Source organism: Heloderma suspectum, chromosome 1 (assembly GCF_057233095.1).
Source record: "Heloderma suspectum isolate Gila_16-S chromosome 1, 16-S_ref, whole genome shotgun sequence".
NCBI classification, from domain to species: Eukaryota; Metazoa; Chordata; class Lepidosauria; order Squamata; family Helodermatidae; genus Heloderma; species Heloderma suspectum.
Window position 1 is genome coordinate 191357496 of NC_139458.1, and position 24517 is coordinate 191382012.

The 24517-nt window shown below is 42.1% G+C and overlaps 1 protein-coding gene across 3 annotated transcripts in view; it reads right to left on the reverse strand.

Moving 5' to 3' along the window:
* The window catches only part of PDE11A (phosphodiesterase 11A), a 255148-nt gene that overhangs the window by 148975 nt on the left and 81656 nt on the right, over positions 1-24517 (reverse strand). For 2 of the 3 annotated variants that reach the window (XM_084814457.1, XM_084814442.1), the window contains one exon: positions 1996-2085. The exons of the other annotated variant lie outside the window; for it this stretch is intronic. In XM_084814457.1, the coding sequence (XP_084670583.1) occupies positions 1996-2085 (90 nt within the window). The remainder of the gene's footprint in view (positions 1-1995; positions 2086-24517) is intronic. 3 annotated transcript variants of the gene reach the window in all.

Consider the following 24517-nt stretch of genomic DNA (forward strand, 5'->3'; position numbering starts at 1 on the left):
CCAGAAAAATATTGGTACTGCAATGTAGCCCACAGTCATACAAACATGGTACGATCAGTGGTATATAACTTGAAAACTGTATGCTGTACTGAAGCCACTGTTTTCCTTTCACAGCAGATCTAAAACTAGAGATAAAGGTAAAGGTGTCCCCAACCAGTCGTGTCCGACTCTAGGGTGCGGTGCTCATCCCCGTTTCTAAGCTGAAGAGCCAGCGCTGTCCGAAGACGCTCCCGTGGTCATGTGGCCGGCATGACTGAACACGGAGGTGCACGGAACGCTGTTACCTTTCCCGCCAAGGCGGTACCTATTTATCTACTTGCAATTTCTTGCTTTCGAACTGCTAGGTTGGCAGAAGCTGAGACAGAAGACGGGAGCTCACTCCGTCACGCAGCACTCGGGTCTCGAACTGCTGACCTGCCGACCTTCCAGTCTGCAGTTCAGCGTCTTAACCACTAAACCACCGCGGCCCTTAAAAAAAAACTAGAGATGCAAGACATTAATTTATTTCGATAAGGACACAACTTCACACCTTCAGATTCTGCTACCTAATTTACGTGTTTCACAATGCAAATTCTTTTATTCTCAGTTCCTACACATCCCATATGATTTAATATAATGTGTCAAATTAATTATCAGAACCAGTCAACTAAGTCTTTGGAGTTACACTAGACATTAATGTGATCCATTATTATATGCCTCTGCACATCACGCTGGCATTACAGTTTAGCATATCACTGAATAAACAGGAGGCAAAAATAGAACAATTAAATACTCTGAACCCTGTTTAGGAGGAATGGAGACACATCCTGGTTTATGTAAGCTGCATTTCAAACCATTAAATTCAGATTTTCTTCTGCTTTATAAAATCAAGTGTGACAGTCTTCATTTGTAAGACAAAAGCTGCAATCCAAGGGTCACTTAATTGGGAATAAGCCACACTGAGCTCAGTGGGACTAACTTCTAAGTAAGCACGCAAAGGATCATGCTGAAATTCAATTAAGGGTACAATGCTAGGCATATTTAGACAGAAAATGTCCTACAACTCCCAGCATTCCCCAGTCGACTGGCTGGGGGATGCTGGGTGTTGTAGGACTTTTTTCTGTCTAAACATGCCAAGCATCGCACCCTAAGCTACTTTCACTGAATCCTGCCTAAAAATTCATTTAGAAGTGTCCAACTAGCAGCCAGAATGATCTCAAAAGTAGCTTGTCTGAATGCCCGGGTGTAATTATGTTAAAAACACAATAAAGAATCTTTTCTTAAACAGTACCTGCAGTAATACTTACAACAGTGGCTAGAACTGAATAGACTTCAAGTATTATGCAACATGCAGTCAAACCGTATGCATGTTTACTTGGAAGTAAGTCCCACTGAGTTCAATGGGACTTAGTCCCAAGTAAGTGAGCGTAAGACTGCTGGACTAAAACAGGGAGTAAATGAACATGATGCATTGCAAATTATGTACAGAATAGTCATAGTCAATTCACTTGTATACCACATTTTCCACAGTGTGGTGTTCAAAGCGGTTCTCATAATAAACAAATACAATAGCCCTACAATAGCATATCAGTGCCTATATCTGCTTCTAAGGTCTTATTCATTCAGTACTCAATATGAGGAAATTGAGTGCCTATTAAAACTTCAGGTGAATTAACATCTCCCCCCACCCACCCCCACTCCTGCCTTCTTGCCGCACAGAAAAACTAACATGTGAACAGTGCTGTATTATGTTTATTTAAAGGTACGATTTTCTGACCACACAATACATCCCCAGCTTGTAAGGGAGATGGATGAGACTCTAGTTATTAGGGGTATGTGTGTGTCAGACTATCTCTTGACATTTTACAGTGTGGGGGTGGGTCAGACTACCTGTTGACATTTTACAGTGTGGGGGTGGGTCAAACTATCTCTTGACATTTTACTGTGTGATTGCACAGAACTGGTATATCAAGTAAAAATAAGTGATCATGGTCCCAGATGCTACATTTTACTTACTCTACTTCTATCGTACTCCTTCCTTGAAGCGGCAAAGAGCTGAGCGTTAGATATGGCGATCCCACAAAATGGAAGATACATTTCCATTACCTAGTGCAAAGAGAAATATCAGCTCATTAGAAGTTGTTGTTGTTGTTGAAATTAAATATGCTTCTTTTATCTAGTTCTCACAGAGATCGTATACTGTGTCTGCACTGAACCACGTCAGACTGCAGGTAGAGAATGACACTTCCATTTCCCTCTGCATAGAAAATGAGAGGTCAGGGATAAGGATAAGCTAGACCCATAATGACCACCCCACTTTCATTGTCCCATTCGATGGTGGAGAGCTGGGCACAGCTGTTTCGGTGGCCCTATTTTGGTGGCTGCAATTCAACCCACAAAATGATTTTGAGGGGGAGGGCAGGTGGCCTACCATGACAGTGGCAGGACTTCCTCCCTCTCTTTCCCTCTTTATAGTTTAAAAGCTGTGATGCCCTTGGTAGCACAACAGCAAGAGCAAACCTCTGGCCACTGCCACCATCCTTCATTCCCAGAGATGCTCTGGGAAAGAAGGATGGCAGCAACTAGAGCTCCACTCCTGCTGTTGTGCTGATGAAGCTGCCAACAGAGTGGTGGCTTTTAATGAGAAAGAAAGAAAGAAAGAAAGAAAGAAAGAAAGAAAGAAAGAAAGAAACTCTGCCTTTGCCACAGTAAGCTCTGCCACCCATGGTGTAAATGGCTTTGTCCTGTCCTGAGATCCTTGGTCCCTTTTTGAGGTTTGTCTAAAATGCCCCCCACCCAAATCAGGAAAACCCTGAAAAATGGGGCAAAAGTAGACCAGCCCTAGTTCTAAACTAGTTTTCAATATGCTGTCATTTGCTTTTGCATGGAAGGTCGTTCCATTAAATGAGCTTCTACTTGCAGCCTGAAGAGGAACTTCCAAGACATAGTTGTACCATCTCAGTGAGAACTAGGAGCCTGATCCTCAAGGTTTACTGTAGCCTCTTTGGCCTCAAGACAACAAGGTGCTGCACCTGACAAGACTCTGCCTCACCCTCCCCATGGCAGTGCAGTATGTATGCCCTTGCATGTCACTTTGTCCTAAAGGGAGGAACAAGCACTAGTGCAACAGTGATGATGGGTGTGGGTTCTCTAGCCCTGGAAACAGATCCTGGCTCCAGCAAGAGGCCACCAGTTGTGGCTTTGCACCAGTGTCAGTTCCCTTAAATCTGGCCTCAACAGCTGCTGCACCTATCCAGCAGTGAGCATATAGGCTCAGACGTTATATAAAAAACCTATGCAACCTCAATTTCTGCATTTTAAAAGTAAATGATGATAGGCAGACAGGCCCCTTAAACTAAAGGATCAAACAGATAAATTAGAATACAGAACAGAAACAGTTCCAAGAGAAGATACTAAAAGCTGCAGCATTCTGTGGATTCTGCGCATCAAAAGGAAGAAACCTAGCGTATTCTAGATGATCTTTGTCATGGTTTCTTCAGGAACATGTAGAATCTGAAGAAACATAGTAGAGATAGATTCTACCTGCAAACAAGTCGTAACTCAAAAAAACCCCCAACAACACCAGCAGAGCAGAGCAAAGAAAAACACATTAGTCAGCAAGAAGCTAAGTGGTATTCTAAAGAAAAGGGGTAGCATTTACAATCAAATTTTAAGGTATCTGGGGAACAATAAGGAAGGACCTTTTATTTATGCTCCTTGAGATTTTTGAGGACTTTGTCTTGAGCATTACCCAAACTTTAATTATGTGACTTAGCAGCTGGGTTCACACAGCACACTTACCCATGGTGGGTAACAAGCTACGCTGGTAGGTGGTTATGCAAACAACCTACTGTCCTCCTGTCAGACGATCAGGCAAACAAGCTACACAGAGTAGTTTATTTGACCCCACTGACCCACTCTTCTTCCTCCTATAGTCCTCCCACCCAGCCAGCCAGGTATCCCAGCTTTCACTGCGGCAGGAATAGAGATCACTTGAGAGGAGCAGAGTGGCGGCAGCGTTTTTGGCTGCTCTTGCCAAGCAGCTCTGTAGGTGATCTCGATAACCCATGCTGGCACGAGAGACAACATGCTAACCCACCATATGTAAAATAACCCTTACTGCAGACTGTGGGCTCTCAGGGTGGCTTATTTGGGGGGAAATAATTGGGGAGGGGGAGAGAAACATCCCACAGACAACTTGCTAGCCCATCATGGGATGTTCCGGAAAATAAACCATCATGGGTTAGCATGTTGTGTGAACCCAGTCACGATCCTAGCAGCTTTGTAAATATGATGAGTATAGGCTGGGTGAAAATGAAATACTCATAGGCTGAGCTACTTCTGTATCTCAAATGGACTACAGTCTCTAGAGTCCCTTCTGAGATCTAGGGCTTTCACCTCTCCCAATCCTGAGCATTCTCCAGTGAGATTGCTGTTTCTCTGCTGCTAACAGTCATCTTGCAAGGTGGCTCACTGGGGGATGAGAGAGGTGAAAGCTAACAGAGCGCCCAAAACAGTGTTTTGTATCCCCCAATCCAGCTGATCAGTGGGGTACCCACAGTTTTGTGGGCCGCACCAGAAGTGTCTGCAGACGATTTGGGTTGTGCACCCCTGCTCTAAACAAATGCATTAGGCTGCAATCCTATACACACTTACCTGAAGTAAGCTGCATTGACCTCAGTGGGGCTTACTTCTGAACAGACACGCATATGATTGCACTGTTAATATCCCTTAGGACACAGGTGGGCAACTTGTGGCCCTCCAGATGTGACCAGGCATGTGGCCTACAACTCCCATCATCTCTCACCATTGGGTTTGCTGGCTAGGGCTAATGGAAGTTGTGGGCCAAAACATTTGGAGAGCCACAAGTTGTCCAACCCTGCCATAAGAAGAACCAGACTGGATCAGGTCAAAGGCCTATCTAGTCCAGCATACAAAATCTTTACAGAAGGTGCTATTAAAATCCAACACTAACAGCCATGTGAAAACAAATCTGGAGAAGAAAAGGCTTGCACATTAGAAAAACACAGACCAAATGCTACCATCTATGCAGCTGCTATTAGTACAATGCAGATGGGAAGATTACATGTTTTTAATACTCCCCCATGTGGAAATGTCCCAGCCTATGGATGCAAGCATGCCAGGAAGAAGAGTACTAGCCTAGGCTTCCCCATGATGTGTGTGAAGACTTTTTAACATGGGGACCATTCAAAATTATTCTAGGCTGGGCTATTTTGATCTGTTTCAGCACAACAGAAGCTTGGTAAGATGAGGAAATGTAACAGCTTTAGCCTTGGCTTGTGCGTGTGTTGCCACATACAATTACTGTATTACAAAACATGTGGAACTTAAAGCTATTTCATACATTACATGTATCTTACATCAGCCTTCCCCAACCTGGCGCCAATGGCCATGGTGGTTGGAAATTATGAAGTTCCACTCCAACAAATCTGGTGAGTGTCCGGTTGGGGAAGTCTGTCTTATGTAGAGATTAACATTGATTCTCCCCTTTCCCCACAACACCCCTCCCCCGGTAAGTAAATGATTGGCTCTCCAATGGACATACTCATGATGAACCAAACACTTGTACTATACCATGTCATTCCTTGACACAGAAAAGGGTGTCCTTCAATTTTTAGTGGCAGTTTAAACATAACTGGTGATCTAATGTGTATGAAGGGTCACATTTTGGTTGATCAGCCAGTGACCTCCAATTGGTCCTTGTTGCTATAAAGGTCAGAGGGAGGATCAAACTAAAATGTCATTCAACAACCGGCATTGTTATCTTGTAATTCTGCAATGACACATAATACTAGCTGTACTAGGTTATGCATCCTTCAATATTTTATCAGTAGAAAGATCTTCAGTTAAAGAATAAAAACTGTTGAACACTAGTGTAGTACTTGATCCTCTTCACCTCAAAACAGTCTTCTTCTGTTGTATGTCTCTTTTATTCTACAAACATGTCCATTAAAATAAATTGATAGGCTAACAACGGGACAATTATATCTAGGTACATGTCCTTATATTTGAGCTGATGCCAGGTGTTCTCCACAAAAGGAAGAAAAATATAATTATGACCAGGCAATGTTCCTTTTCTTGTTTCTTTTGCAGAAAGGGTTTTTTTTTCCATCTTGATTTCCATGCACTCAAATATGTTTACATTTAGTGGCCAAATCCATCTGTTGATGCCAAAATAAATGTTAAAGGCATAGAGACCCACTGAAATGGGTGGGATTTAAGTTATTACCAATTTAAATCTCATTGATTTCAATGGGTCTACTTTAAGTATGACTTAGTCAGGATCCAAACCTTACGTTTTACAAATTGATGGCCACCAATTTGGATGGCTTTAAAAGGGAGCTAGACAAATTCATTGGAGGAGAAGACTATCAGTGGCTACTAGTCCTGATCCCTCTATGCTACCACCAGTAATCAGAGGCAGTATGCCTATATACATTAGTTGCTGGGGAACATGGGCAGGGGGGTGCTGTTGCACTTGTGTCCTGCTTGTTTCCTGGTTCACAGCTGTTTGGCCACTGTGTGAACAGAATGCTGGACTAGATGGACCCTAGGTCTTATCCAGCATGGTTCTTCTTATGTTCTTAAAATAGAGATTAGCCGAGATATTTCCTTTCAACTAAAAGAAATAAGGTTATGTAGTTTGTGTACAGTCTGTTGTTGTTGTTGATGATGATGATGACATTTATACACTGTGGCTTGGATCCAGACTTCGTCATTAAGTTAGTGGCTAACTTAATCACATTGATTTCAGTGGCTCTACTCTAAGTATGACTAAATCTGGATCCAACCCTGCAGCTCCTATTTCAGCATATGTGCACAGAAGACAACAAATGGGTAAAAACACATGTAATCTTCTTTAAACCTCAAGATCCTCAAATTGCCATCACAAATTAAATTCCACTACTGCAGCTTGTACAGACGGAACATTTGAAGACATTTTGTCTTGAAATCTTTGGCATCAGCTACCATTGGGATAGTCCTTTTATTAAAGTTTTCACTGCATGTCAGGCAGCTCAGTTTTTAATCAAAGAATTCCAATGGCTTGAACTAATGCTATGCAATAGTATAAAGAAATTTAAGTGCAACAGATGCTTCCAGATTCATTTCATTTATCACCAAGTGTAATATATCAGCTAGTATTTTTTTAAGCTACAAAGAAAACAGGAGAGCAATACAGAAATTGTTAATTAGAATTTGATTGAAAAGCTCTCGGATTGTTTTTCCCCCCTCCCCTTTTTACCATTTGCTAAAAATAATTCAACATAAAAATCAGCTTGGGCTAACACAGATGAGACTCAAATAAATCAATGTACACAAGCATTACTGAAGAGGAAGGAAAATATATGAATACTGAATTAACAATTTACAACATACTGAATTAACAATTTACTGAGGATTTGCTTCATCTCCATGATAACTGGGGCATATTCTTCCATCAAACTGTGCCATAAATCCACATGTGCCATCAAACTGTGCCATAAATCCATAGGTGTTACCCCTTCTGGGGACCATGCGATCACATGGGCAACCAAGAGCTTTTCGAAGAACAGAAAGGAGCACCGCCATTCCAGAGTGGTTCAAACTTCAGTTTTGTAAAATCTTCACGCATTCTACCTGTGTAAATTCTACGAGACTGATGTTGAAATTAAACATTCCCCAAAGGACCTGATATAATACATAACCACTGATTCCTGCTCCGTCCAGCAACAACACAAATGTTATATGTGGGTGAAGTGTCCAAATTAAATCATTATCATCATAGAATGAACTTTAAATCTGGACCTGTCCTGCGTTGACTGCGGCAGACTCTGAGTGCAGGGCTAGCAAGAAGCAAGGCAATGAAGCCAGCAAATGTTCAAGCACACAGGTGTCAGTCCAGTGGGGTTCAGGCTAAGGCCGGAGTTGTTAAGATAGCAAGCAGAAGTCAAAACAGAGTTAGGCAGTCAGATACATTACACAGCTCAGAAGAAGAATCAGAGACCGTTTTTCACAGAGATCTACGCCGCCACCCCTTTCCCCTCTCCTTTGCACTAACTGTGGCAACCTTTGACAGCTCCTTCGACAGCTGTCAAACGTAGCTTGAGGCTAAGGCAAAAGGGTTCGAAAAAGGGGTGGCCTGTACTTATACTTATAAAAAAGCGGACATCTGCACACATTAGTGGGGCCGAATTTATTTATTTTTTCAGCCTCGCTTTGCACACATAAAAGAAAAATGTAAAAAAAAAAAAGGCTCCAGCTGCGACCGGAGTCGCGATCAGAGTGGGGATGGGGGACTTGGTGGCAGACAAGACAGGTTTTGCTGCCAAGTCCCCTGGGATGCCAGGCAGAGCTGCCTGGAGAATGAAGGGGGAAGGAGGGGGAGAACAACCGACGATGAGACCAATCATCTGTCGGGTGCTCAAACTACACACTGTGGGTTGTTCACAAGACAACCCATACAGTATACCTGGTCACCCACGATGGGCTGTTGTGTTGTCTGAACTCACTCAAAGTATCCTTCTGATCAAAAATGTTCTGACACTATGGTAGAAGAGATTAAACCCTGTATGAGTGTCATTTATGTAACAAATAAAGCCTCATTTCTGTGATCCTCTCAGCAGACAGCAGCTGCAGCACTGAATGAGTCACTCTGCTTTATTCTCCATCTGCTGAGGTGCCTGTATGTGCAGAATGTCCATCAGCCTGGATAGACTTTTGGCATATTGCTATGACAGTGGGTGTTTTTTAATCTTTGCACTGGACGTCTACAGAAAATATCTCAAATCTGCAGCTCCCTTATATCGGGAAGGTTCTGAGAACAAACCCTAAGAAAATTTGGTGACACACATACACAATAATTACTGTAAGAAAATGCTCTTCTAAAGTTCTTCCTTTTTGTCTCCTAGACATATCAACCCCCTTACTCGGTGTAAGAGTTAAAAATGTAAGCATGAAAAGACATGCTGATTTCTTTCCAGTCTTCCCTACCAGGATATTTTAATGGAGGGAAGGTGACAATAAAAAAATGTTAAGACAAAATAATAACAACAACAACAACAACAATAATCAGAATCAGACTACGTCTCAATGAATGGTTCCATGCTCAGCCTTCTCCTCCTTTACCCACCAAACACACGTGCAACCTTGACAGACATAGGAATTACCTGTCACATCTTATGACATCAATTTTAATACTTAAGGTCACAATCCTATGCATGTTTAGCCAGAGAAAAGGCCTACAACTTCCAGCATTCCCCAGCCAGGCCTTTTCTCTGTCTAAACATGCATAGGATTGCACCCTAAGTGGATTTCTAGGCTGCTTGATTTGTCTGAGCTTGCTTCTAGATGTAGGGTATGAATTAGTATGAAAACAGTATGAATTAGAAGGCATTGTGCAACAATTCTGTCTTTTTATCCTTAATGGGTTTTCTCCATTTAGAAAAAAGATGGAAGCGGTGGGAAAATGCCAAGGGGCTACAAATGGAAAATGACACTGCCTGGACCCCCCATAAAATTCCTTGAATGAGGCAGGGTGATGATGTGATAAAAACCTCATCTGGAAAAGCCACACCCTAAGACTAATCCCACTCAAAATGGCTTGGAGTTGTTGCTAAGCTTGGTAGTTCACATTCATTCATTCATTCATTCATAAATAAATAAACCAAAGTTAAAACATAAACTTGTGTTTGTTCTTTGGAATTCTCTAGGCTTCTAATGATCAATGAAGCAATATTACAGTCAAAGAAAGGACAGCCCTTTAAATTAAGGGACTCTTTTCAAAAAAATAAACATGTGACAAACCTAGGCAATTGGAAGAGAAGGGAACTGAAACAGCAGCAGACTTTTCTTTCTTTAGGCACTTCTTTAGCCCTCTTGTTCCGAAGTTTGCCTATAGAGCCATTTTGCCATGGAGCAAGAAGATGTTTTCTGAAGAATTCAAGGAAAGACTGGAACGTCTTCTATAAATAAATTATTTGTGTCATTAATCTATGCTTTTACTCGTGCAAGCCTGCATATTCTTGCCATTATTTCCTCTATTCCTAAAAATAGGTGAAATATGCGTTACTGAGTTCATGAACTCACAGACTGAAAATCAATTGCAATATGGTTAGGTGTGAACACACTCAACCAAATCATATTATATTCTGGCATCTGTACAGTGTGTGTCTGGCAATGCTTATAACCAAGACCTCTGATCAAATCAGGGCATAACAGAAGTTTGTCATTTGCAAACATATTTCTCAGGGGAGAACACTGTTTTGATTCTAAAATCACCCACTGCTGGTGGTTTAAACTCTGCTCTGTGAGCCCTAAATCCAGGTCCACTAGTCTCAGAAAAACCCTCCCCTCCATGCATGCTGTGACACCTACCCTCTAAAAACTAGGCCACTGCATAGCAGTTAGGCTTGAAAAAAAGCCTCCCACTGGAGTTAACAGGAGGCTTTTTTCACACCAACTGCACTGTGGCAAGGGGAGGCAACTTGGGGAGTTGCAGCTGGGAAGACAAGGGTTAACCATTCCTACCCCACACAATGTGTCCCGTCCCCGTCCCCCCACAATTTCCCACACAAACAGAAATGAGGCTTTTTAAAAAAGCTTCCCATTGGTTCCATTGCCTGATTGTTGCACAGGGAGGGGACATCTTTGTATATGTGTGTGTTCTTACATGGGGCTGAACTGGTCAGCCTGGCTCATCTCACTTTCAAAAACAAACATTCTACGAGCTTCAAACTTGGCAACCTGGCACACCAACAGGTGCCCCATTCCTCGTGGGCTACTTGTTAAATGGGAACTGCGTGATTGGATCCCTCAGCATGTTTGTTTTTATTGCAGTTGGGGGTAGGTGGGCTCTGGATTTGATCTGGCAGGGGCGTCTCTCCAGTTCTATGTGTCATCCCAACTCCTTCCACAACACATCCCTGATTTGTACATAAGCAGTGGTTGATGGGTTGAAACTAGCTCTGTTGCCCTGGTTCAAGGCAATTTACAAAAATCATTAAACAACAAATAACCCAGAAAACAGCAACACAGCCCTTAAAAAAAGAGCGGAGCATACACTAGTTTATTTTTGGTTCTCTTTCGGTAATATAACGGCACAGAAAATATTAAAGTTTAGCACTCTCCCTCCACCCCAGAAAGAACGAACAAACAAACAAATGAAAGAAACTAGCTCTTTTGCTGAAAATTCTGTTCATGCCAAGATAAACTATCTTATCTGGAGTCAGGAATAATTCTGCCCCTTTCATGACTAAGCAGCTTTGGAATGCACACATTTTCCCCACACTATACCGTGTTTTACAAATCTGCATATTATGTGTGCTGAACTCTTTTGGATATCTGATTCCAGAAAATGAAATGCTGCAATTGGATTCAAGTGATGATGGAGACTGAGCATATCGATAGAGAATAGCTTTCCCTTATATAACACAATCCAATCTAACTGAAGCTTTATTGGAAAAGCTGGTTGATGCCTCAGAGATATTTTCAGCAGCTCTGGCCTTATCAGTTCCAACAACAACAGTATATAGAGACTAGTCATGGAGAAGTGTCGCGCACTAAAACAAGCAGTTCCGAAGAAGAGGTCTTCTAATCTGAATGACAGACAACACTGGGCCGACATTCATTGTGTTCTTAGTTTGTCTATAGTGTAGCTGACAAACCAGTTAATTTTTAAATGTGCTATTTTTATTAGCATATTTTAGTGATATGCTAATAAAAGATATCATAAGAGCTAGCAATAACTAAAGAAAAACTGTGAGCTCTAATGTTCTTTGTAGAATATGAATGCCCGTCGTAATTCAGCTACTGCAAAACAAATGACAGCTTGTACCAATACAATACTTTAAAAAGATATCCTGTTCTTGATGGGCCAAGCAAGCCTCTTCGTAGGATTGCAACAATTGACTTTTCCCAGATCTTCAGGATGCCAACCAAGGAAACCTTCTAGGACTCTGCCACGCCTTGGAAGTATTGTGCAATAGTCCTCATGCAACACTGCTGTGCCACAGGAATGGTTGACTCAGTGACCATGTAATGTTTCAGTTTTAGCAGTCCAGGATCTGCTTGGAAAATGACATACCAACACTACCATTACAATACTATCCTGCTCCATCTGGGATTCCATCATCAGCTCTGGGTGACAGCTCAGGCAAGGAGGCACAACATGGGACAAGCAACTGTAACAGGAGCAGTTTTTGCACCGCTGCCAGCTTCACAGGTACCAAGCCCAGGACTTGAAGTGAGTTCAGGACCACAGAGGACAGTTTCATAGATACAGTATTGACAAATTAACCGGGACTGGCTTAGGGCAATTTTAGAGGTTTTATAGCCAGGCCAGGAGAGTCCTTATGGGAGCTCTGCTTCCTCAGGTGCGGCATCTGTTTTTCTTAAAGAGCCCATGTCCTTTCTCACAGTTGCTGGCTTCTTCTGAGCATAGAAGGTCTGGAAAGTGAGGAGCTAGTTGGGGAATGCTCCCCAGAGCCTGCTCACTGGAGAAGTCTGGGGTCCACTCCTCAGAATCAGAGGGCAGTGGCACCTCATGGAGATCAAGAGGACAATGGGGCCGTCCTGCACCATTTTTGAAGGTCTGGGACCTGGTTCTGACTCCTCCTCAGAGTTGCTGCCACTAGAAACCTCTGTCTCAGAGGGTTCTTGGTCCTGGGACATGACAAATACAAGTACAGAAAATGCTTCCATCCAGGACAGAAACTTGGCTGTGTACAGGTTAGGGCTTTGTTTACCATGGCTATCTCCTACACTGTTACACCCCCCCAATGGACTATTGTAAGGCTAAATAGGATAGGATCTCTTCCTCCATCCTTCCATTTCCTTACACCTGTTTATTTGATTGTAAACCTGCAGGGAGGGGCCTGTTGTTTTTATTATATGCCCCAGGGGCATTTTCAGCAGCTCTGGCTTGGTTCTTTGGGGCCCTTGAGAAATGATAACAATTAACAATAAACAGCCTTAGTGTTGTTGTTGTTGTTATTATTCCAATTCCCATAATGAATTATGGGAACAGTTCCACAACAGAAAGAAAGAAAGAAAGAAAGAAAGAAAGAAAGAAAGAAAGAAAGAAAGAAAGACAGACAAGCTGGAAGAGCTCTTCTTTGATTCTGCATTCAGGAAAAGGAAATATGAATCTCCTTTTAGTTTAAGCTCCCTAACTTGCTACCATCACATTCATTCATCTGAATCTATGCCACCTGTACTCCAAGAAGATAATGTAACTGTGTGAACTGCTTTGGAATTGAGCTATAACTATTCCACACAGCATATCATGCTTCCCAGACCAATGAATACACCCCTGCAGTCTAGATGTCAACATTCTATGAGAAGGACATTGATATCTACCCTGAAACCAAAGAGCCACAACCTTGAGTTTAAAAAAATAGATGAGTCTGAAAGCCAGCACATCATGGACCCGCTTTACATCTCGGGGGGGGGGGGGCACAATTGATTCATAACATGGATTTTGTGTTTACCAGTCTAGCTCCAAGGAGCAAAGATTCTGTCCACAGCCTCCTGATACACTGTTCATCTTTGGTGTCCAAATGTATACAAAGAGCACATCACACACACACACCTACACACGCCCTCCATACTTGGTGCCAGAGTTTATTTAAAGTGACAATGGTTCCAAATTAACCTGAGCTCACTAGAAAAGACATTTTAACGACCTGAACACTCTAGACCAAAAGCTGCACTGTTTTTAGAGTGGAACTATATGATTTATAGTAATATGCACTACATACTATAAGGTGCAATGTGCTGCTGGTTCACACCAGCAACCCCTTTGTCTTGTCCACCTTTGTCTCCCAGTAACATACAGTAAAATAAAATGCATGGTGCAATCTCTGTGCTCTAAGTTTCCCTGCCCCCACAAGTGGCAGCCACTGAAATGAATGGAAGCAGGGAATGCAGTGATGTCATATCACACATCTTGCTTTAGTAAACTCTGTAGGAGAGAGAGAAGGAAGGGATGTGGGGGCACTAGTTTTGATAGAAGTCATGCATCACTAGTAACATCTAGTTTATTCTTTTTTTTTAATGCAAAGCTCCTAGATGAAGTTAGCTCCTGAGTTTAGGAGCAATGAAGCATTAGGGCTATTGGTAATGCTTCTCTCTCTCTCTCTCTCTCTCTCTCTCTCTCTCTCTCTCTCATCTTCCTAATCAACTGGGCAAGAAGTGTATTTACAACAGTTTCAAATGAGTCTATTTGTCTTCCTTCCCTTTCTTCAGGGTAATTTTGTGAAATGTTCGGCAAAAAACAACAACACAGAACAAATGGCTGGGTGAACATTCTGTGAGAACAGCACTATGAGCAATGTTATGAGCTTACATCCTGCAAAATTTAAAAATAGGGCCCCACTGTGATGTAAGCTTAATAGGGTGCCAGTACTGAAGCTAGCAAATGCACTGTTTATAACCTGCATTTTAATGCTGTGTATCATTTCCAATCTCAAATGAAATCATAAATACATGCAAAATACATGCAAACCATCTGAAATGATGTACTGGTCATATTCAAAATAACATTTCTAAATGGACTTACACTTGTATAGTTCACACGTTTTGCCTCAGCCAATGAATGTGGCTTTTTGTATAGTATTTACAACTGCAAATGGTCACTGTTTGCAGCTACAAACAAAAAATGTGCCAAAGAAAGGGGAATAGATATATTTTCATGACCATATTCTAGTGTTCACTAATGACTGATATCACACATCAAATATTTTTTTTAAAAAGCCACTTTTGTTTACATATTAAGATACCTGAACATTTGATATTGTTTCCAACAGCAAGCAGCAGGATGAGGTTAAGAAAGGAATCATCTTCTGTCCTCTTTTACATACTGGATTGGAGTAATACTGAATCTTAGGGCTCCTGGGTGTCCCATCTTTTTACAAAGATATCTCCTATTTTAAAGGCCTCATCTTCATCCAAGTCCTATGAAACATAACTGATGTTCCTTATTTCAGAGACCCCAGTTCTTTGTTCTGATTTGTAAGTCCATTTAAACATAAGCCCCAAAGTTCAGAGAAAGGGAGGAGGAGGTTAGGTCAAAGCTATGGGAGGTAACATTTGGTCTGTCACATCATTTGGGTATAAGCAAGACAGAGCTGCATGACAGAGCTGCTGCCAGACAGATCTGAGGATTGTGTTATACTTCTTCACATATGTGGTTGCCTCTCTTGTCTCTCTCCAATCTCAGAAGATTAGACAGACTTCAAAGTACCCATTGACTTCCGGCTGGAGATGGCGTCATGATCGGCTCTTTGCTGTGTCTCTCCCGAGTTTTAGCTTTAAAATTTCCTCTTTGAGTCTGTCGTGTTATCTGGGTATTTGCAATTAAACTTGCTTAAGCTTTTGTTTTAGTTTAAATTTAAACAAGTTGATTAATGTATTTCATCAGATATAGATAGATGGGCATCTTTAAAGTTGAGTTTATGGGGTAAGGTGAATACACTTAAGATGAATACCATACCCCAAATTATTTATGTTATACAAGGGATCCCTATACGTATACCTGGCAAATATTTCCAAAAAATCAATGCTAAATTGAGTCTGTAAATTCTTTTGGGGTTCCTCTCCACCAAGAATACCTTTAAAAAGGATTCAACTTCCAATTAATGAAGGCAGGTTCAGTTCCCTGGTTCTAGCTATGTACCATTGGGTCTATTTGCAAACCTCTACTAAATTTTGGTCTTTTCCACTCAAATTAGATTTTCCTCCGTGGCCAGTATTGGAATCTTCTTGTCTGGAGCCTCTCTTTAAATGAATGGCATTAGGATCTTGGCATATTAAGGTAGATAGAGCTCCTCCCACAATTTTGGCAGTTAGGGAAGTGTGGTGTATAATGTCACGTGAATTACAGTTTGATCCATTTTCTGATGCTAAATTGACTTTATGGGGAAATCCAGATTTAAGAATTGCCAAGAAAATGTTTTTATGGCGCACCTGGACAGATAAGATGATCTTTACTTTAAATCAATTAGTGGGGGTTAATGATGAGTTTTTAGTATTTTCAATTTTGCGAGATCAATTTGATCTGCTGGCTTCAGCGGAATGGCGGTATTTGCAATTGAAACATTTGTTGTATCTAGATTTGGTCCTGCTGCTTTTACTGCCTTGGAGTCTCCTTCGCTATTGGAAATACTTATTGAAGCTGATCAGATGTATCGGCCTACTATTCATGTTTATAAACATTTATTATCAATGAATAAATGTGTCACAAGGGGTTTACAGCAGGAATGGAACAGGGAACTGGAACATCCTATTTTGCTTAATCAATGGACTGCCATTTTGGTGTATGTATCGGACATGTCAATGGATTTTCGGTTACGCCTTATTCAGCAAAAGCTCTTGTTTTGGGTCTATTGGACGCCACAATGTCTTTTTAGTAAAGGCTTGTCAAATTCAGCTAATTGTCAGAGGTGTAATGCGGTCAATGCTTCTTTTATTCATACGTTTTGGAAATGGCCCCCTCCTTTTGGGAAGAAGTTATTGTACAGAATAATTTTGTATTGGAAATCTCTTTAATATTTACTGAGGTAAATGTTCTTTTAAACTACTTACCTGCCTCTTGGAATGTAACTCATGGTTAGCGAAAATGGATTTTTCGCGCCCTTTTGGTTGCTAAAAGACTGATACTGTGATATTGGAAGGATAAAAGCTCACCACCTATAATGCAATGCACTGAAGACTTAACAACACTAGCAACATTCGGAAGAGTGGTATATAGGCGTAACTTGCAAATGGACTTATATGAGCATATTTGGTCTGCTTTTACTGAAGTTTATGTGTAACTCCCCCCCACACACTTTTTTCTCGAATATTGTAATGTTAGAAACTGAGGATTTTGAACATGTTGTTGTATTTTCATTTCGTTCTTTTTTTAGATTTTGTAAAGTTTTCAGTTTGTTTTGTTTTGTAAAAATTCACAATAAAATTTTTTTTTTAAGTACCCATTGAAAAACACAAAGATAATAGCACATATATAATCGCTAACATACCCTTCTACTAAGGTGGTTTATGTAACTGAATGTTAAAAAATGGAAGTCATATGCAGTATGTAGGGGAAACTACAATGGACCTAAGAACAAGATTCTGTGACCACAAATCTGCAATTCTTACAAAAAAGCTGGAGCAGCCTGTTGCAAGACATTTCAACTCTCCTACACATAGTCTCTCAGATTTACAACTGCATCCAATAGAACAAATAAAAGACACTGATGTGCTTGACAAAAGGGAAAATTTCTGCATCTATAGACTCAGAATTCTTATTCCAAATGGCCTTAATCTGGAGGACAATTTGTAAACATTATACCACTCATACCACTGTTTTTTCTCCTAAAGAACTTTCATCTCCAAGCATTCCAAACTGCCACTCCTGATATCCATTTAACATCACAGCTACTGATGGAGGTGGAAGCTGAAGCGTTTAGCTTAAAATATATTTTTGAATACCTTGTTGCTAGTCTTTCTATCTTTCTTATACATTTTACCTTAAGACTAACTGCATCCACAGTGGATCCAGAGTGCATCCACAGTGGATCCTGCACTCCTTGTTGCTTTGCTGTTGTGCTGCTTTACACCAACCTCTCTCTCTCCCTCCCCCCCCCTCTCTATATATATAGTTATACACACACACACACACACACACACACAGAGCATAATGTTGACAGCCCCTTCCTGCTACGCAGTTTAAGCCTACCCAGGTTAATGTCCATGTACCACTAACCAGAGTGTTCAAACTACCGCACAATTGCGCTCATTTCACATGCCAGCAAGGTGATGCTCAAAATCCTACAAGCTAGGCTTCAGCAGTATGCGAACCGAGAACTACCGGAAGTACAAGCTGGGTTTCGAAGAGGCAGAGGAACTAGAGATCAAATCGCCAACATTCGCTGCATCATGGAGAAAGCAAGAGAATTCCAGAAAAACGTCTATTTCTGCTTCATTGACTACGCTAAAGCCTTTGATTGTGTGGATCACAACAAACTGTGGCAAATTCTTAAAGTGATGGGAGTACCAGACCACCTTACCTGTCTCCTGAGAAACCTGTACGAGGGTCAAGAAGCAACAGTAAGAACCAGACATGGAACAACCGATTGGTTCAAAATTGGGAAAGGAGTACGACAAGGCTGCATATTGTCACCCTGCTTATTTAACTTATATGCAGAGTACATCATGAGAAATGCCGGGTTGGATGAATCAGAGGTCGGAATTAAGATTGCTGGGAGAATTATCGACAACCTCCGATATGCAGACGATACCACCCTAATGGCAGAAAGCGAAGAGGATCTCAAGAGCCTCTTGTTGAGGGTGAAAGAGGAGAGTGCAAAAGCTGGTTTGAAACTCAACATTAAAAAAACTAAGATCATGTCATCTGGCCCTATCACTTCCTGGCATATAGAAGGGGAAGAAATGGAAGCAGTGACAGATTTTACTTTCTTGGGCTCCAAGATCACCGCAGACGGTGACTGTAGCCATGAAATTAAAAGACGCTTGCTCCTTGGGAGGAAAGCTATGGCCAACCTAGACAGCATAGTAAGAAGCAGAGACATCACCTTGCCGACAAAGGTCCGTCTAATCAAAGCTATGGTTTTCCCAGTAGTAATGTATGGCTGTGAGAGCTGGACTATAAGGAAGGCTGAGCGCCGAAGAATTGATGCTTTCGAAGTGTGGTGCTGGAGAAGACTCTTACGAGTCCCCTGGACTGCAAGGAGGTCAAATCAGTCCATCCTCAAGGAAATCAACCCTGAGTGCTCATTGGAAGGACAGATAATGAAGCTGAAGCTCCAATATTTTGGCCACCTAATGCGAAGAGAAAACTCCCTGGAAAAGACCCTGATGCTGGGAAAGACTGAAGGCAAAAGGAGAAGGGGACGGCAGAGGATGAGATGGCTAGATAGCATCACGGATGCAATGAATATGAACTTGAGCACGCTCCGGGAGAGAGTGCAGGACAGGAAGGCCTGGCGTGCTATGGTCCATGGGGTCACGAAGAGTCGGACACGACTGAACGACTGAACAACAACAACAACAACCACTAACCAACACTTCCATGGTCATGACTGAAGAAAAGATGGCTAGCATAAGCCTGTGCTGAAACTTCCAGTGGCCTGCACTTGCCAGTGACAGTAGTTGTTCACATAAGGGTCAGGGGAGACCTCTTCCTCAACCACACGTCCTCAATCCTCACTTGCTACGCAATGGTGATGGGGAGGCAAAGCACAGGCTCCCTCCACTCCTTCATCACTCCCACGTAGTAACAAATAATAGAACTACATACCAGTGCATGGACTGTTGCTGCTCAGTTTTAAAAGACGCTATCTATTTTCTTCCCCTTCATGGATCACTGCCTTGTTGTGGCGAAGGGGCTTGCGTAACTCAGTGAAGCCATAAGCTATGCCGTGCAGGGCCACCCAAGATGGACAGGTCATGGCAGAGAGTTCTGACAAAATGTGGTCCACTGGAGAAGGAAATGGCAACCCACTCCAGTATTCTTGCCAAGAAAACCCCATGGAACGTATCACAAGGCTAAAAGATATGACGCCGGAAGATGAGCCCCTCAGGTCGGAAGGTGTCCAATATGCTACTGCGGAAGAGCAGAGGGTATTTCCAAGTAGCGCCAGAAAGAGTGAAGCGGCTGGGCCAAAGCCGAAAGGACACTCAGCTGTGGATGTGTCTGGCGGTGAAAAGAAAATCCGATGCTGTAAAGAACAATATTGTTTAGGAACCTGGAATGTCAGATCAATGAATCAAGGTAAGCTGGAGGTGGTCAAACATGAGATGGCAAGATTGAACATCGACATCTTGGGAATCAGCGAACTAAAATGGACAGGCATGGGCGAATTTAATTCAGGTGACCATCATATCTACTATTGTGGGCAAGAATCCCTTAGAAGAAATGGAGTAGCACTCATAGTCAACAAAAGGGTGGGAAAAGCAGTACTGGGGTACAATCTTAAAAATGATAGAATGATCTCAGTACGAATCCAAGGCAAACCATTCAACATCACAGTAATTCAAGTCTGTGCCCCAACCACTGAGGCTGAAGAAGCTGAGGTTGATCGGTTCTATGAAGACCTACAACACCTTCTAGAACTAACACAAAAAAAAGATGTCCTCTTCATCATAGGGGATTGGAATGCTAAAGTAGGAAGTCAAGAAATCACCGGGATAACAGGCAGGCATGGCCTTGGTGTACAAAATGAAGCAGGACAAAAGCTAATAGAGTTTTGCCAAGAGAACATGCTGATCATAGCAAACACTCTTTTCCAACAGCACAAGAGGCGAGTCTACACATGGACGTCACCAGATGGTCAATATCGAAATCAGATTGATTATGTACTTAGCAGCCAAAGATGGAGAAGCTCCATACAGTCAGTAAAAACAAGACCTGGAGCTGACTGTGGCTCAGATCATGAGCTGCTTCTTGCAAAATTTCGGCTTAAATTGAAGAACGTCGGGAAAACCACTAAACCGTTCAGGTATGACCTAAATCATATCCCTGATGAATATACAGTGGAGGTGAGGAATAGATTTCAGGGATTAGACCTGATAGACAGAGTGCCTGAGGAACTATGGACGGAGGTCCGTAACATTGTTCAGGAGGCAGCAACGAAATCCGTCCCAAAGAAAAAGAAATGCAAGAAAGCAAAGTGGCTGTCTGATGAGGCTTTACAAGTAGCTGAGGAAAGAAGGGAAGCGAAAAGCAAGGGAGAAAGGGGAACATATACCCAACTGAATGCAGAGTTCCAGAGAATAGCTAGGAGAGACAAGAAGGCCTTCTTAAATGAACAATGCAAAGAAATCGAGGAAAACAACAGAATGGGAAAGACTAGAGATCTCTTCAAGAAAATCGGAGATCTCAAGGGAACGTTTTGTGCCAAGACGGGCATGATAAAGGACAAAGAAGGCAGGGACCTAACAGAAGCAGATGAGATTAAGAAGAGGTGGCAAGAATACACAGAAGAACTATACAGGAAAGATCTGAATGTCCCTGATAGCCATGATAGTGCTGTCACTGAACTTGAGCCGGACATCCTAGAGAGTGAAGTCAAGTGGGCCTTAGGAAGCATTAGTAACAACAAAGCTAGCGGAGATGACAGTATTCCAGCTGAGCTATTTAAAATCCTAAAAGATGATGCTGTTAAAGTGCTGCATTCAATATGCCAACAAATCTGGAACACTCAACAGTGGCCTCAAGACTGGAAAAGGTCAGTTTACATTCCAATTACAAAGAAGGGCAACGCCAAAGAATGTTCAAACTACCGCACAATTGCGCTCATTTCACATGCCAGCAAGGTGATGCTCAAAATCCTACAAGCTAGGCTTCAGCAGTATGCGAACCGAGAACTACCGGAAGTACAAGCTGGGTTTCGAAGAGGCAGAGGAACTAGAGATCAAATCGCCAACATTCGCTGCATCATGGAGAAAGCAAGAGAATTCCAGAAAAACGTCTATTTCTGCTTCATTGACTACGCTAAAGCCTTTGATTGTGTGGATCACAACAAACTGTGGCAAATTCTTAAAGTGATGGGAGTACCAGACCACCTTACCTGTCTCCTGAGAAACCTGTACGAGGGTCAAGAAGCAACAGTAAGAACCAGACATGGAACAACCGATTGGTTCAAAATTGGGAAAGGAGTACGACAAGGCTGCATATTGTCACCCTGCTTATTTAACTTATATGCAGAGTACATCATGAGAAATGCCGGGTTGGATGAATCAGAGGTCGGAATTAAGATTGCTGGGAGAATTATCAACAACCTCCGATATGCAGACGATACCACCCTAATGGCAGAAAGCGAAGAGGATCTCAAGAGCCTCTTGTTGAGGGTGAAAGAGGAGAGTGCAAAAGCTGGTTTGAAACTCAACATTAAAAAAACTAAGATCATGTCATCTGGCCCTATCACTTCCTGGCATATAGAAGGGGAAGAAATGGAAGCAGTGACAGATTTTACTTTCTTGGGCTCCAAGATCACCGCAGACGGTGACTGTAGCCATGAAATTAAAAGACGCTTGCTCCTTGGGAGGAAAGCTATGGCCAACCTAGACAGCATAGTAAGAAGCAGAGACATCACCTTGCCGACAAAGGTCCGTCTAATCAAAGCTATGGTTTTCCCAGTAGTAATGTATGGCTGTGAGAGCTGGACTATAAGGAAGGCTGAGCGCCGAAGAATTGATGCTTTCGAAGTGTGGTGCTGGAGAAGACTCTTACGAGTCCCCTGGACTGCAAGGAGGTCAAATCAGTCCATCCTCAAGGAAATCAACCCTGAGTGCTCATTGGAAGGACAGATAATGAAGCTGAAGCTCCAATATTTTGGCCACCTAATGCGAAGAGAAAACTCCCTGGAAAAGACCCTGATGCTGGGAAAGACTGAAGGCAAAAGGAGAAGGGGACGGCAGAGGATGGGATGGCTAGATAGCATCACGGATGCAATGAATATGAACTTGAGCACGCTCCGGGAGAGAGCGCAGGACAGGAAGGCCTGGCGTGCTATGGTCCATGGGGTCACGAAGAGTCGAACACGACTGAACGACTGAACAACAACAACAACAACAATCTATTTTCTTGCTTCTTCAAGATAATAAATACACTATACAATTGATTGATTGATTTTATTTATTTATTTTGCCAAAAATAGCAATCAAGGAGGCTAACGATAATAAAATACAGGTTAAAAACAAACTCTTAATTAAAACATAACATAAAAACAGACCCATAAAAAGCCATTTAAAAAATAACAATAAAAGAAACAAATAGCACCCAACCAATTACAACCCCCTTCAGCAACAGACCAATCTACATGCCAAAGGCCTGCTGAATACAAATGTCTTTGCCTGCCAGTGGAAGGACAACAGAGAGGGGGCCAACCTAGCCTCTCTCAGCAGGGAATTCCAGAGCCTGGGAGCAGCCACTGAGAAGGCCTTCTCTTGCCTCCCCACCAGATGTGCCTCCAATAGTAGTGGAACTGAGATAAGGGCCTCCCCACAAAGATCCTAAAACCTGGGCAGGCTCATATGGGAGAATGCAGTCTTTCAAATAGCCTGTGTGTGACAAGGCACGGATTGTGCATGTCAGCTGACTGGTACAAAAGCATCACAATGAACAGATTTTATTTTATTTTTTCTTGTCAAAATACATCTGATGCATTCAGTTCTTTTCTTACATAAAACACCAGAATGGCCCTGATTATCTGAAGAAACAAAGTGAACCAGCACAGCTGGTGAGTTTCAAAGTAAAGAAGTACCAGATGAACTTCACCTACCATTATTATTCCACAATAAGCAAAGTAACACTTAGCATTTGTTTAGCATTTTCAAATATTCAAAGCACTTCACATGCATTATCTAGTTCTAATCTTTACGCCTGTTACATAAACTCCGAAATACATAGTATTTAATTTATTTATTTACAAGATTTATATACCACTCCACATCCAATAAAATATCTGAGGGGTAAACAATAATAAGGGGAGAAATAATAATAATACAGAATTAAAACCTTTTAAATAAACAATAGGGCCAAATAAAATCTCACAGTGGTGGTAAACAGAAGTAAAGAGAAACTAGATAGTTTTTATAACAACAAACTGGTGATTAATTTTAGGTGGTGTGCTAGGTAAAAACAAAAAAGTAAATAGAAGCCAAATAGGGTAGCTTTATCTAGCAGCTGTGAGGGAATGTACTATCAGAGAATAAAGTCCCATCTTCAGGTGGTTTTAAATCCTCTTCCTCCAGTTTAGGATCCTGCTTTTGAATGGCTGAATACGGTATTCTCCAAGGCCCAAAAATAATAAAGGTAGCTGTTGGCCATAAGAAAAAATTCAAAATCCATAGGAGGGTAATTCCTTTATTTTGGAGGCCAATCAAAATACCACAAAAAGTGAGCAAGCTTTCAAGATCTCCAGAGCTCTTCATCAGGTTAGATGTTACACAAAGTGGCAGGGGCTAGGGAGCTGGCTGATGTTGAAGCCACCAAGTCTGCATTTAGTTACAATCTTAACATGGAATGCGGGAGGAGATTGCAGACCATGGCCCCATCTATATAGCACCACATTGACCCCCCACCCCATCGCAACTGCACGGCAATGCGGCTTTGAATCGCCATGCCCTGCGATACACTCATGATGTACCGCGCACTTCCCTTACAGACTCGCTGTGCCCCTTTTTTTGCCATTATATTGAAATGCGCAGCTGTGCAGTCCCATGAGCGTGGGGGTGCGACACTTCAGTGGCTATTTTATATCTGAGGGGCTCTGCTGTGTCTTTCTGACCCTGTTCTGGGTAAAAATTGGGTGTTTTGTGCTCCTTCATTTCCACACCATCAGTTTGTCAGTTCCCCAGCCTGAGACTCTCACGATGGTTCGTACTCACAAGCGTGAGCGCTACATGCCTAGCCATCACTCTGAAATGGTGCCTGGAGCGATGTTGTTCATCCTCCAAGACCCTCCCCAGCCCTTGGGCACTGAGTTCAAAAGCAACCGTTGCGAAGATACAAATCTGCAAAAATGTGCGAAAG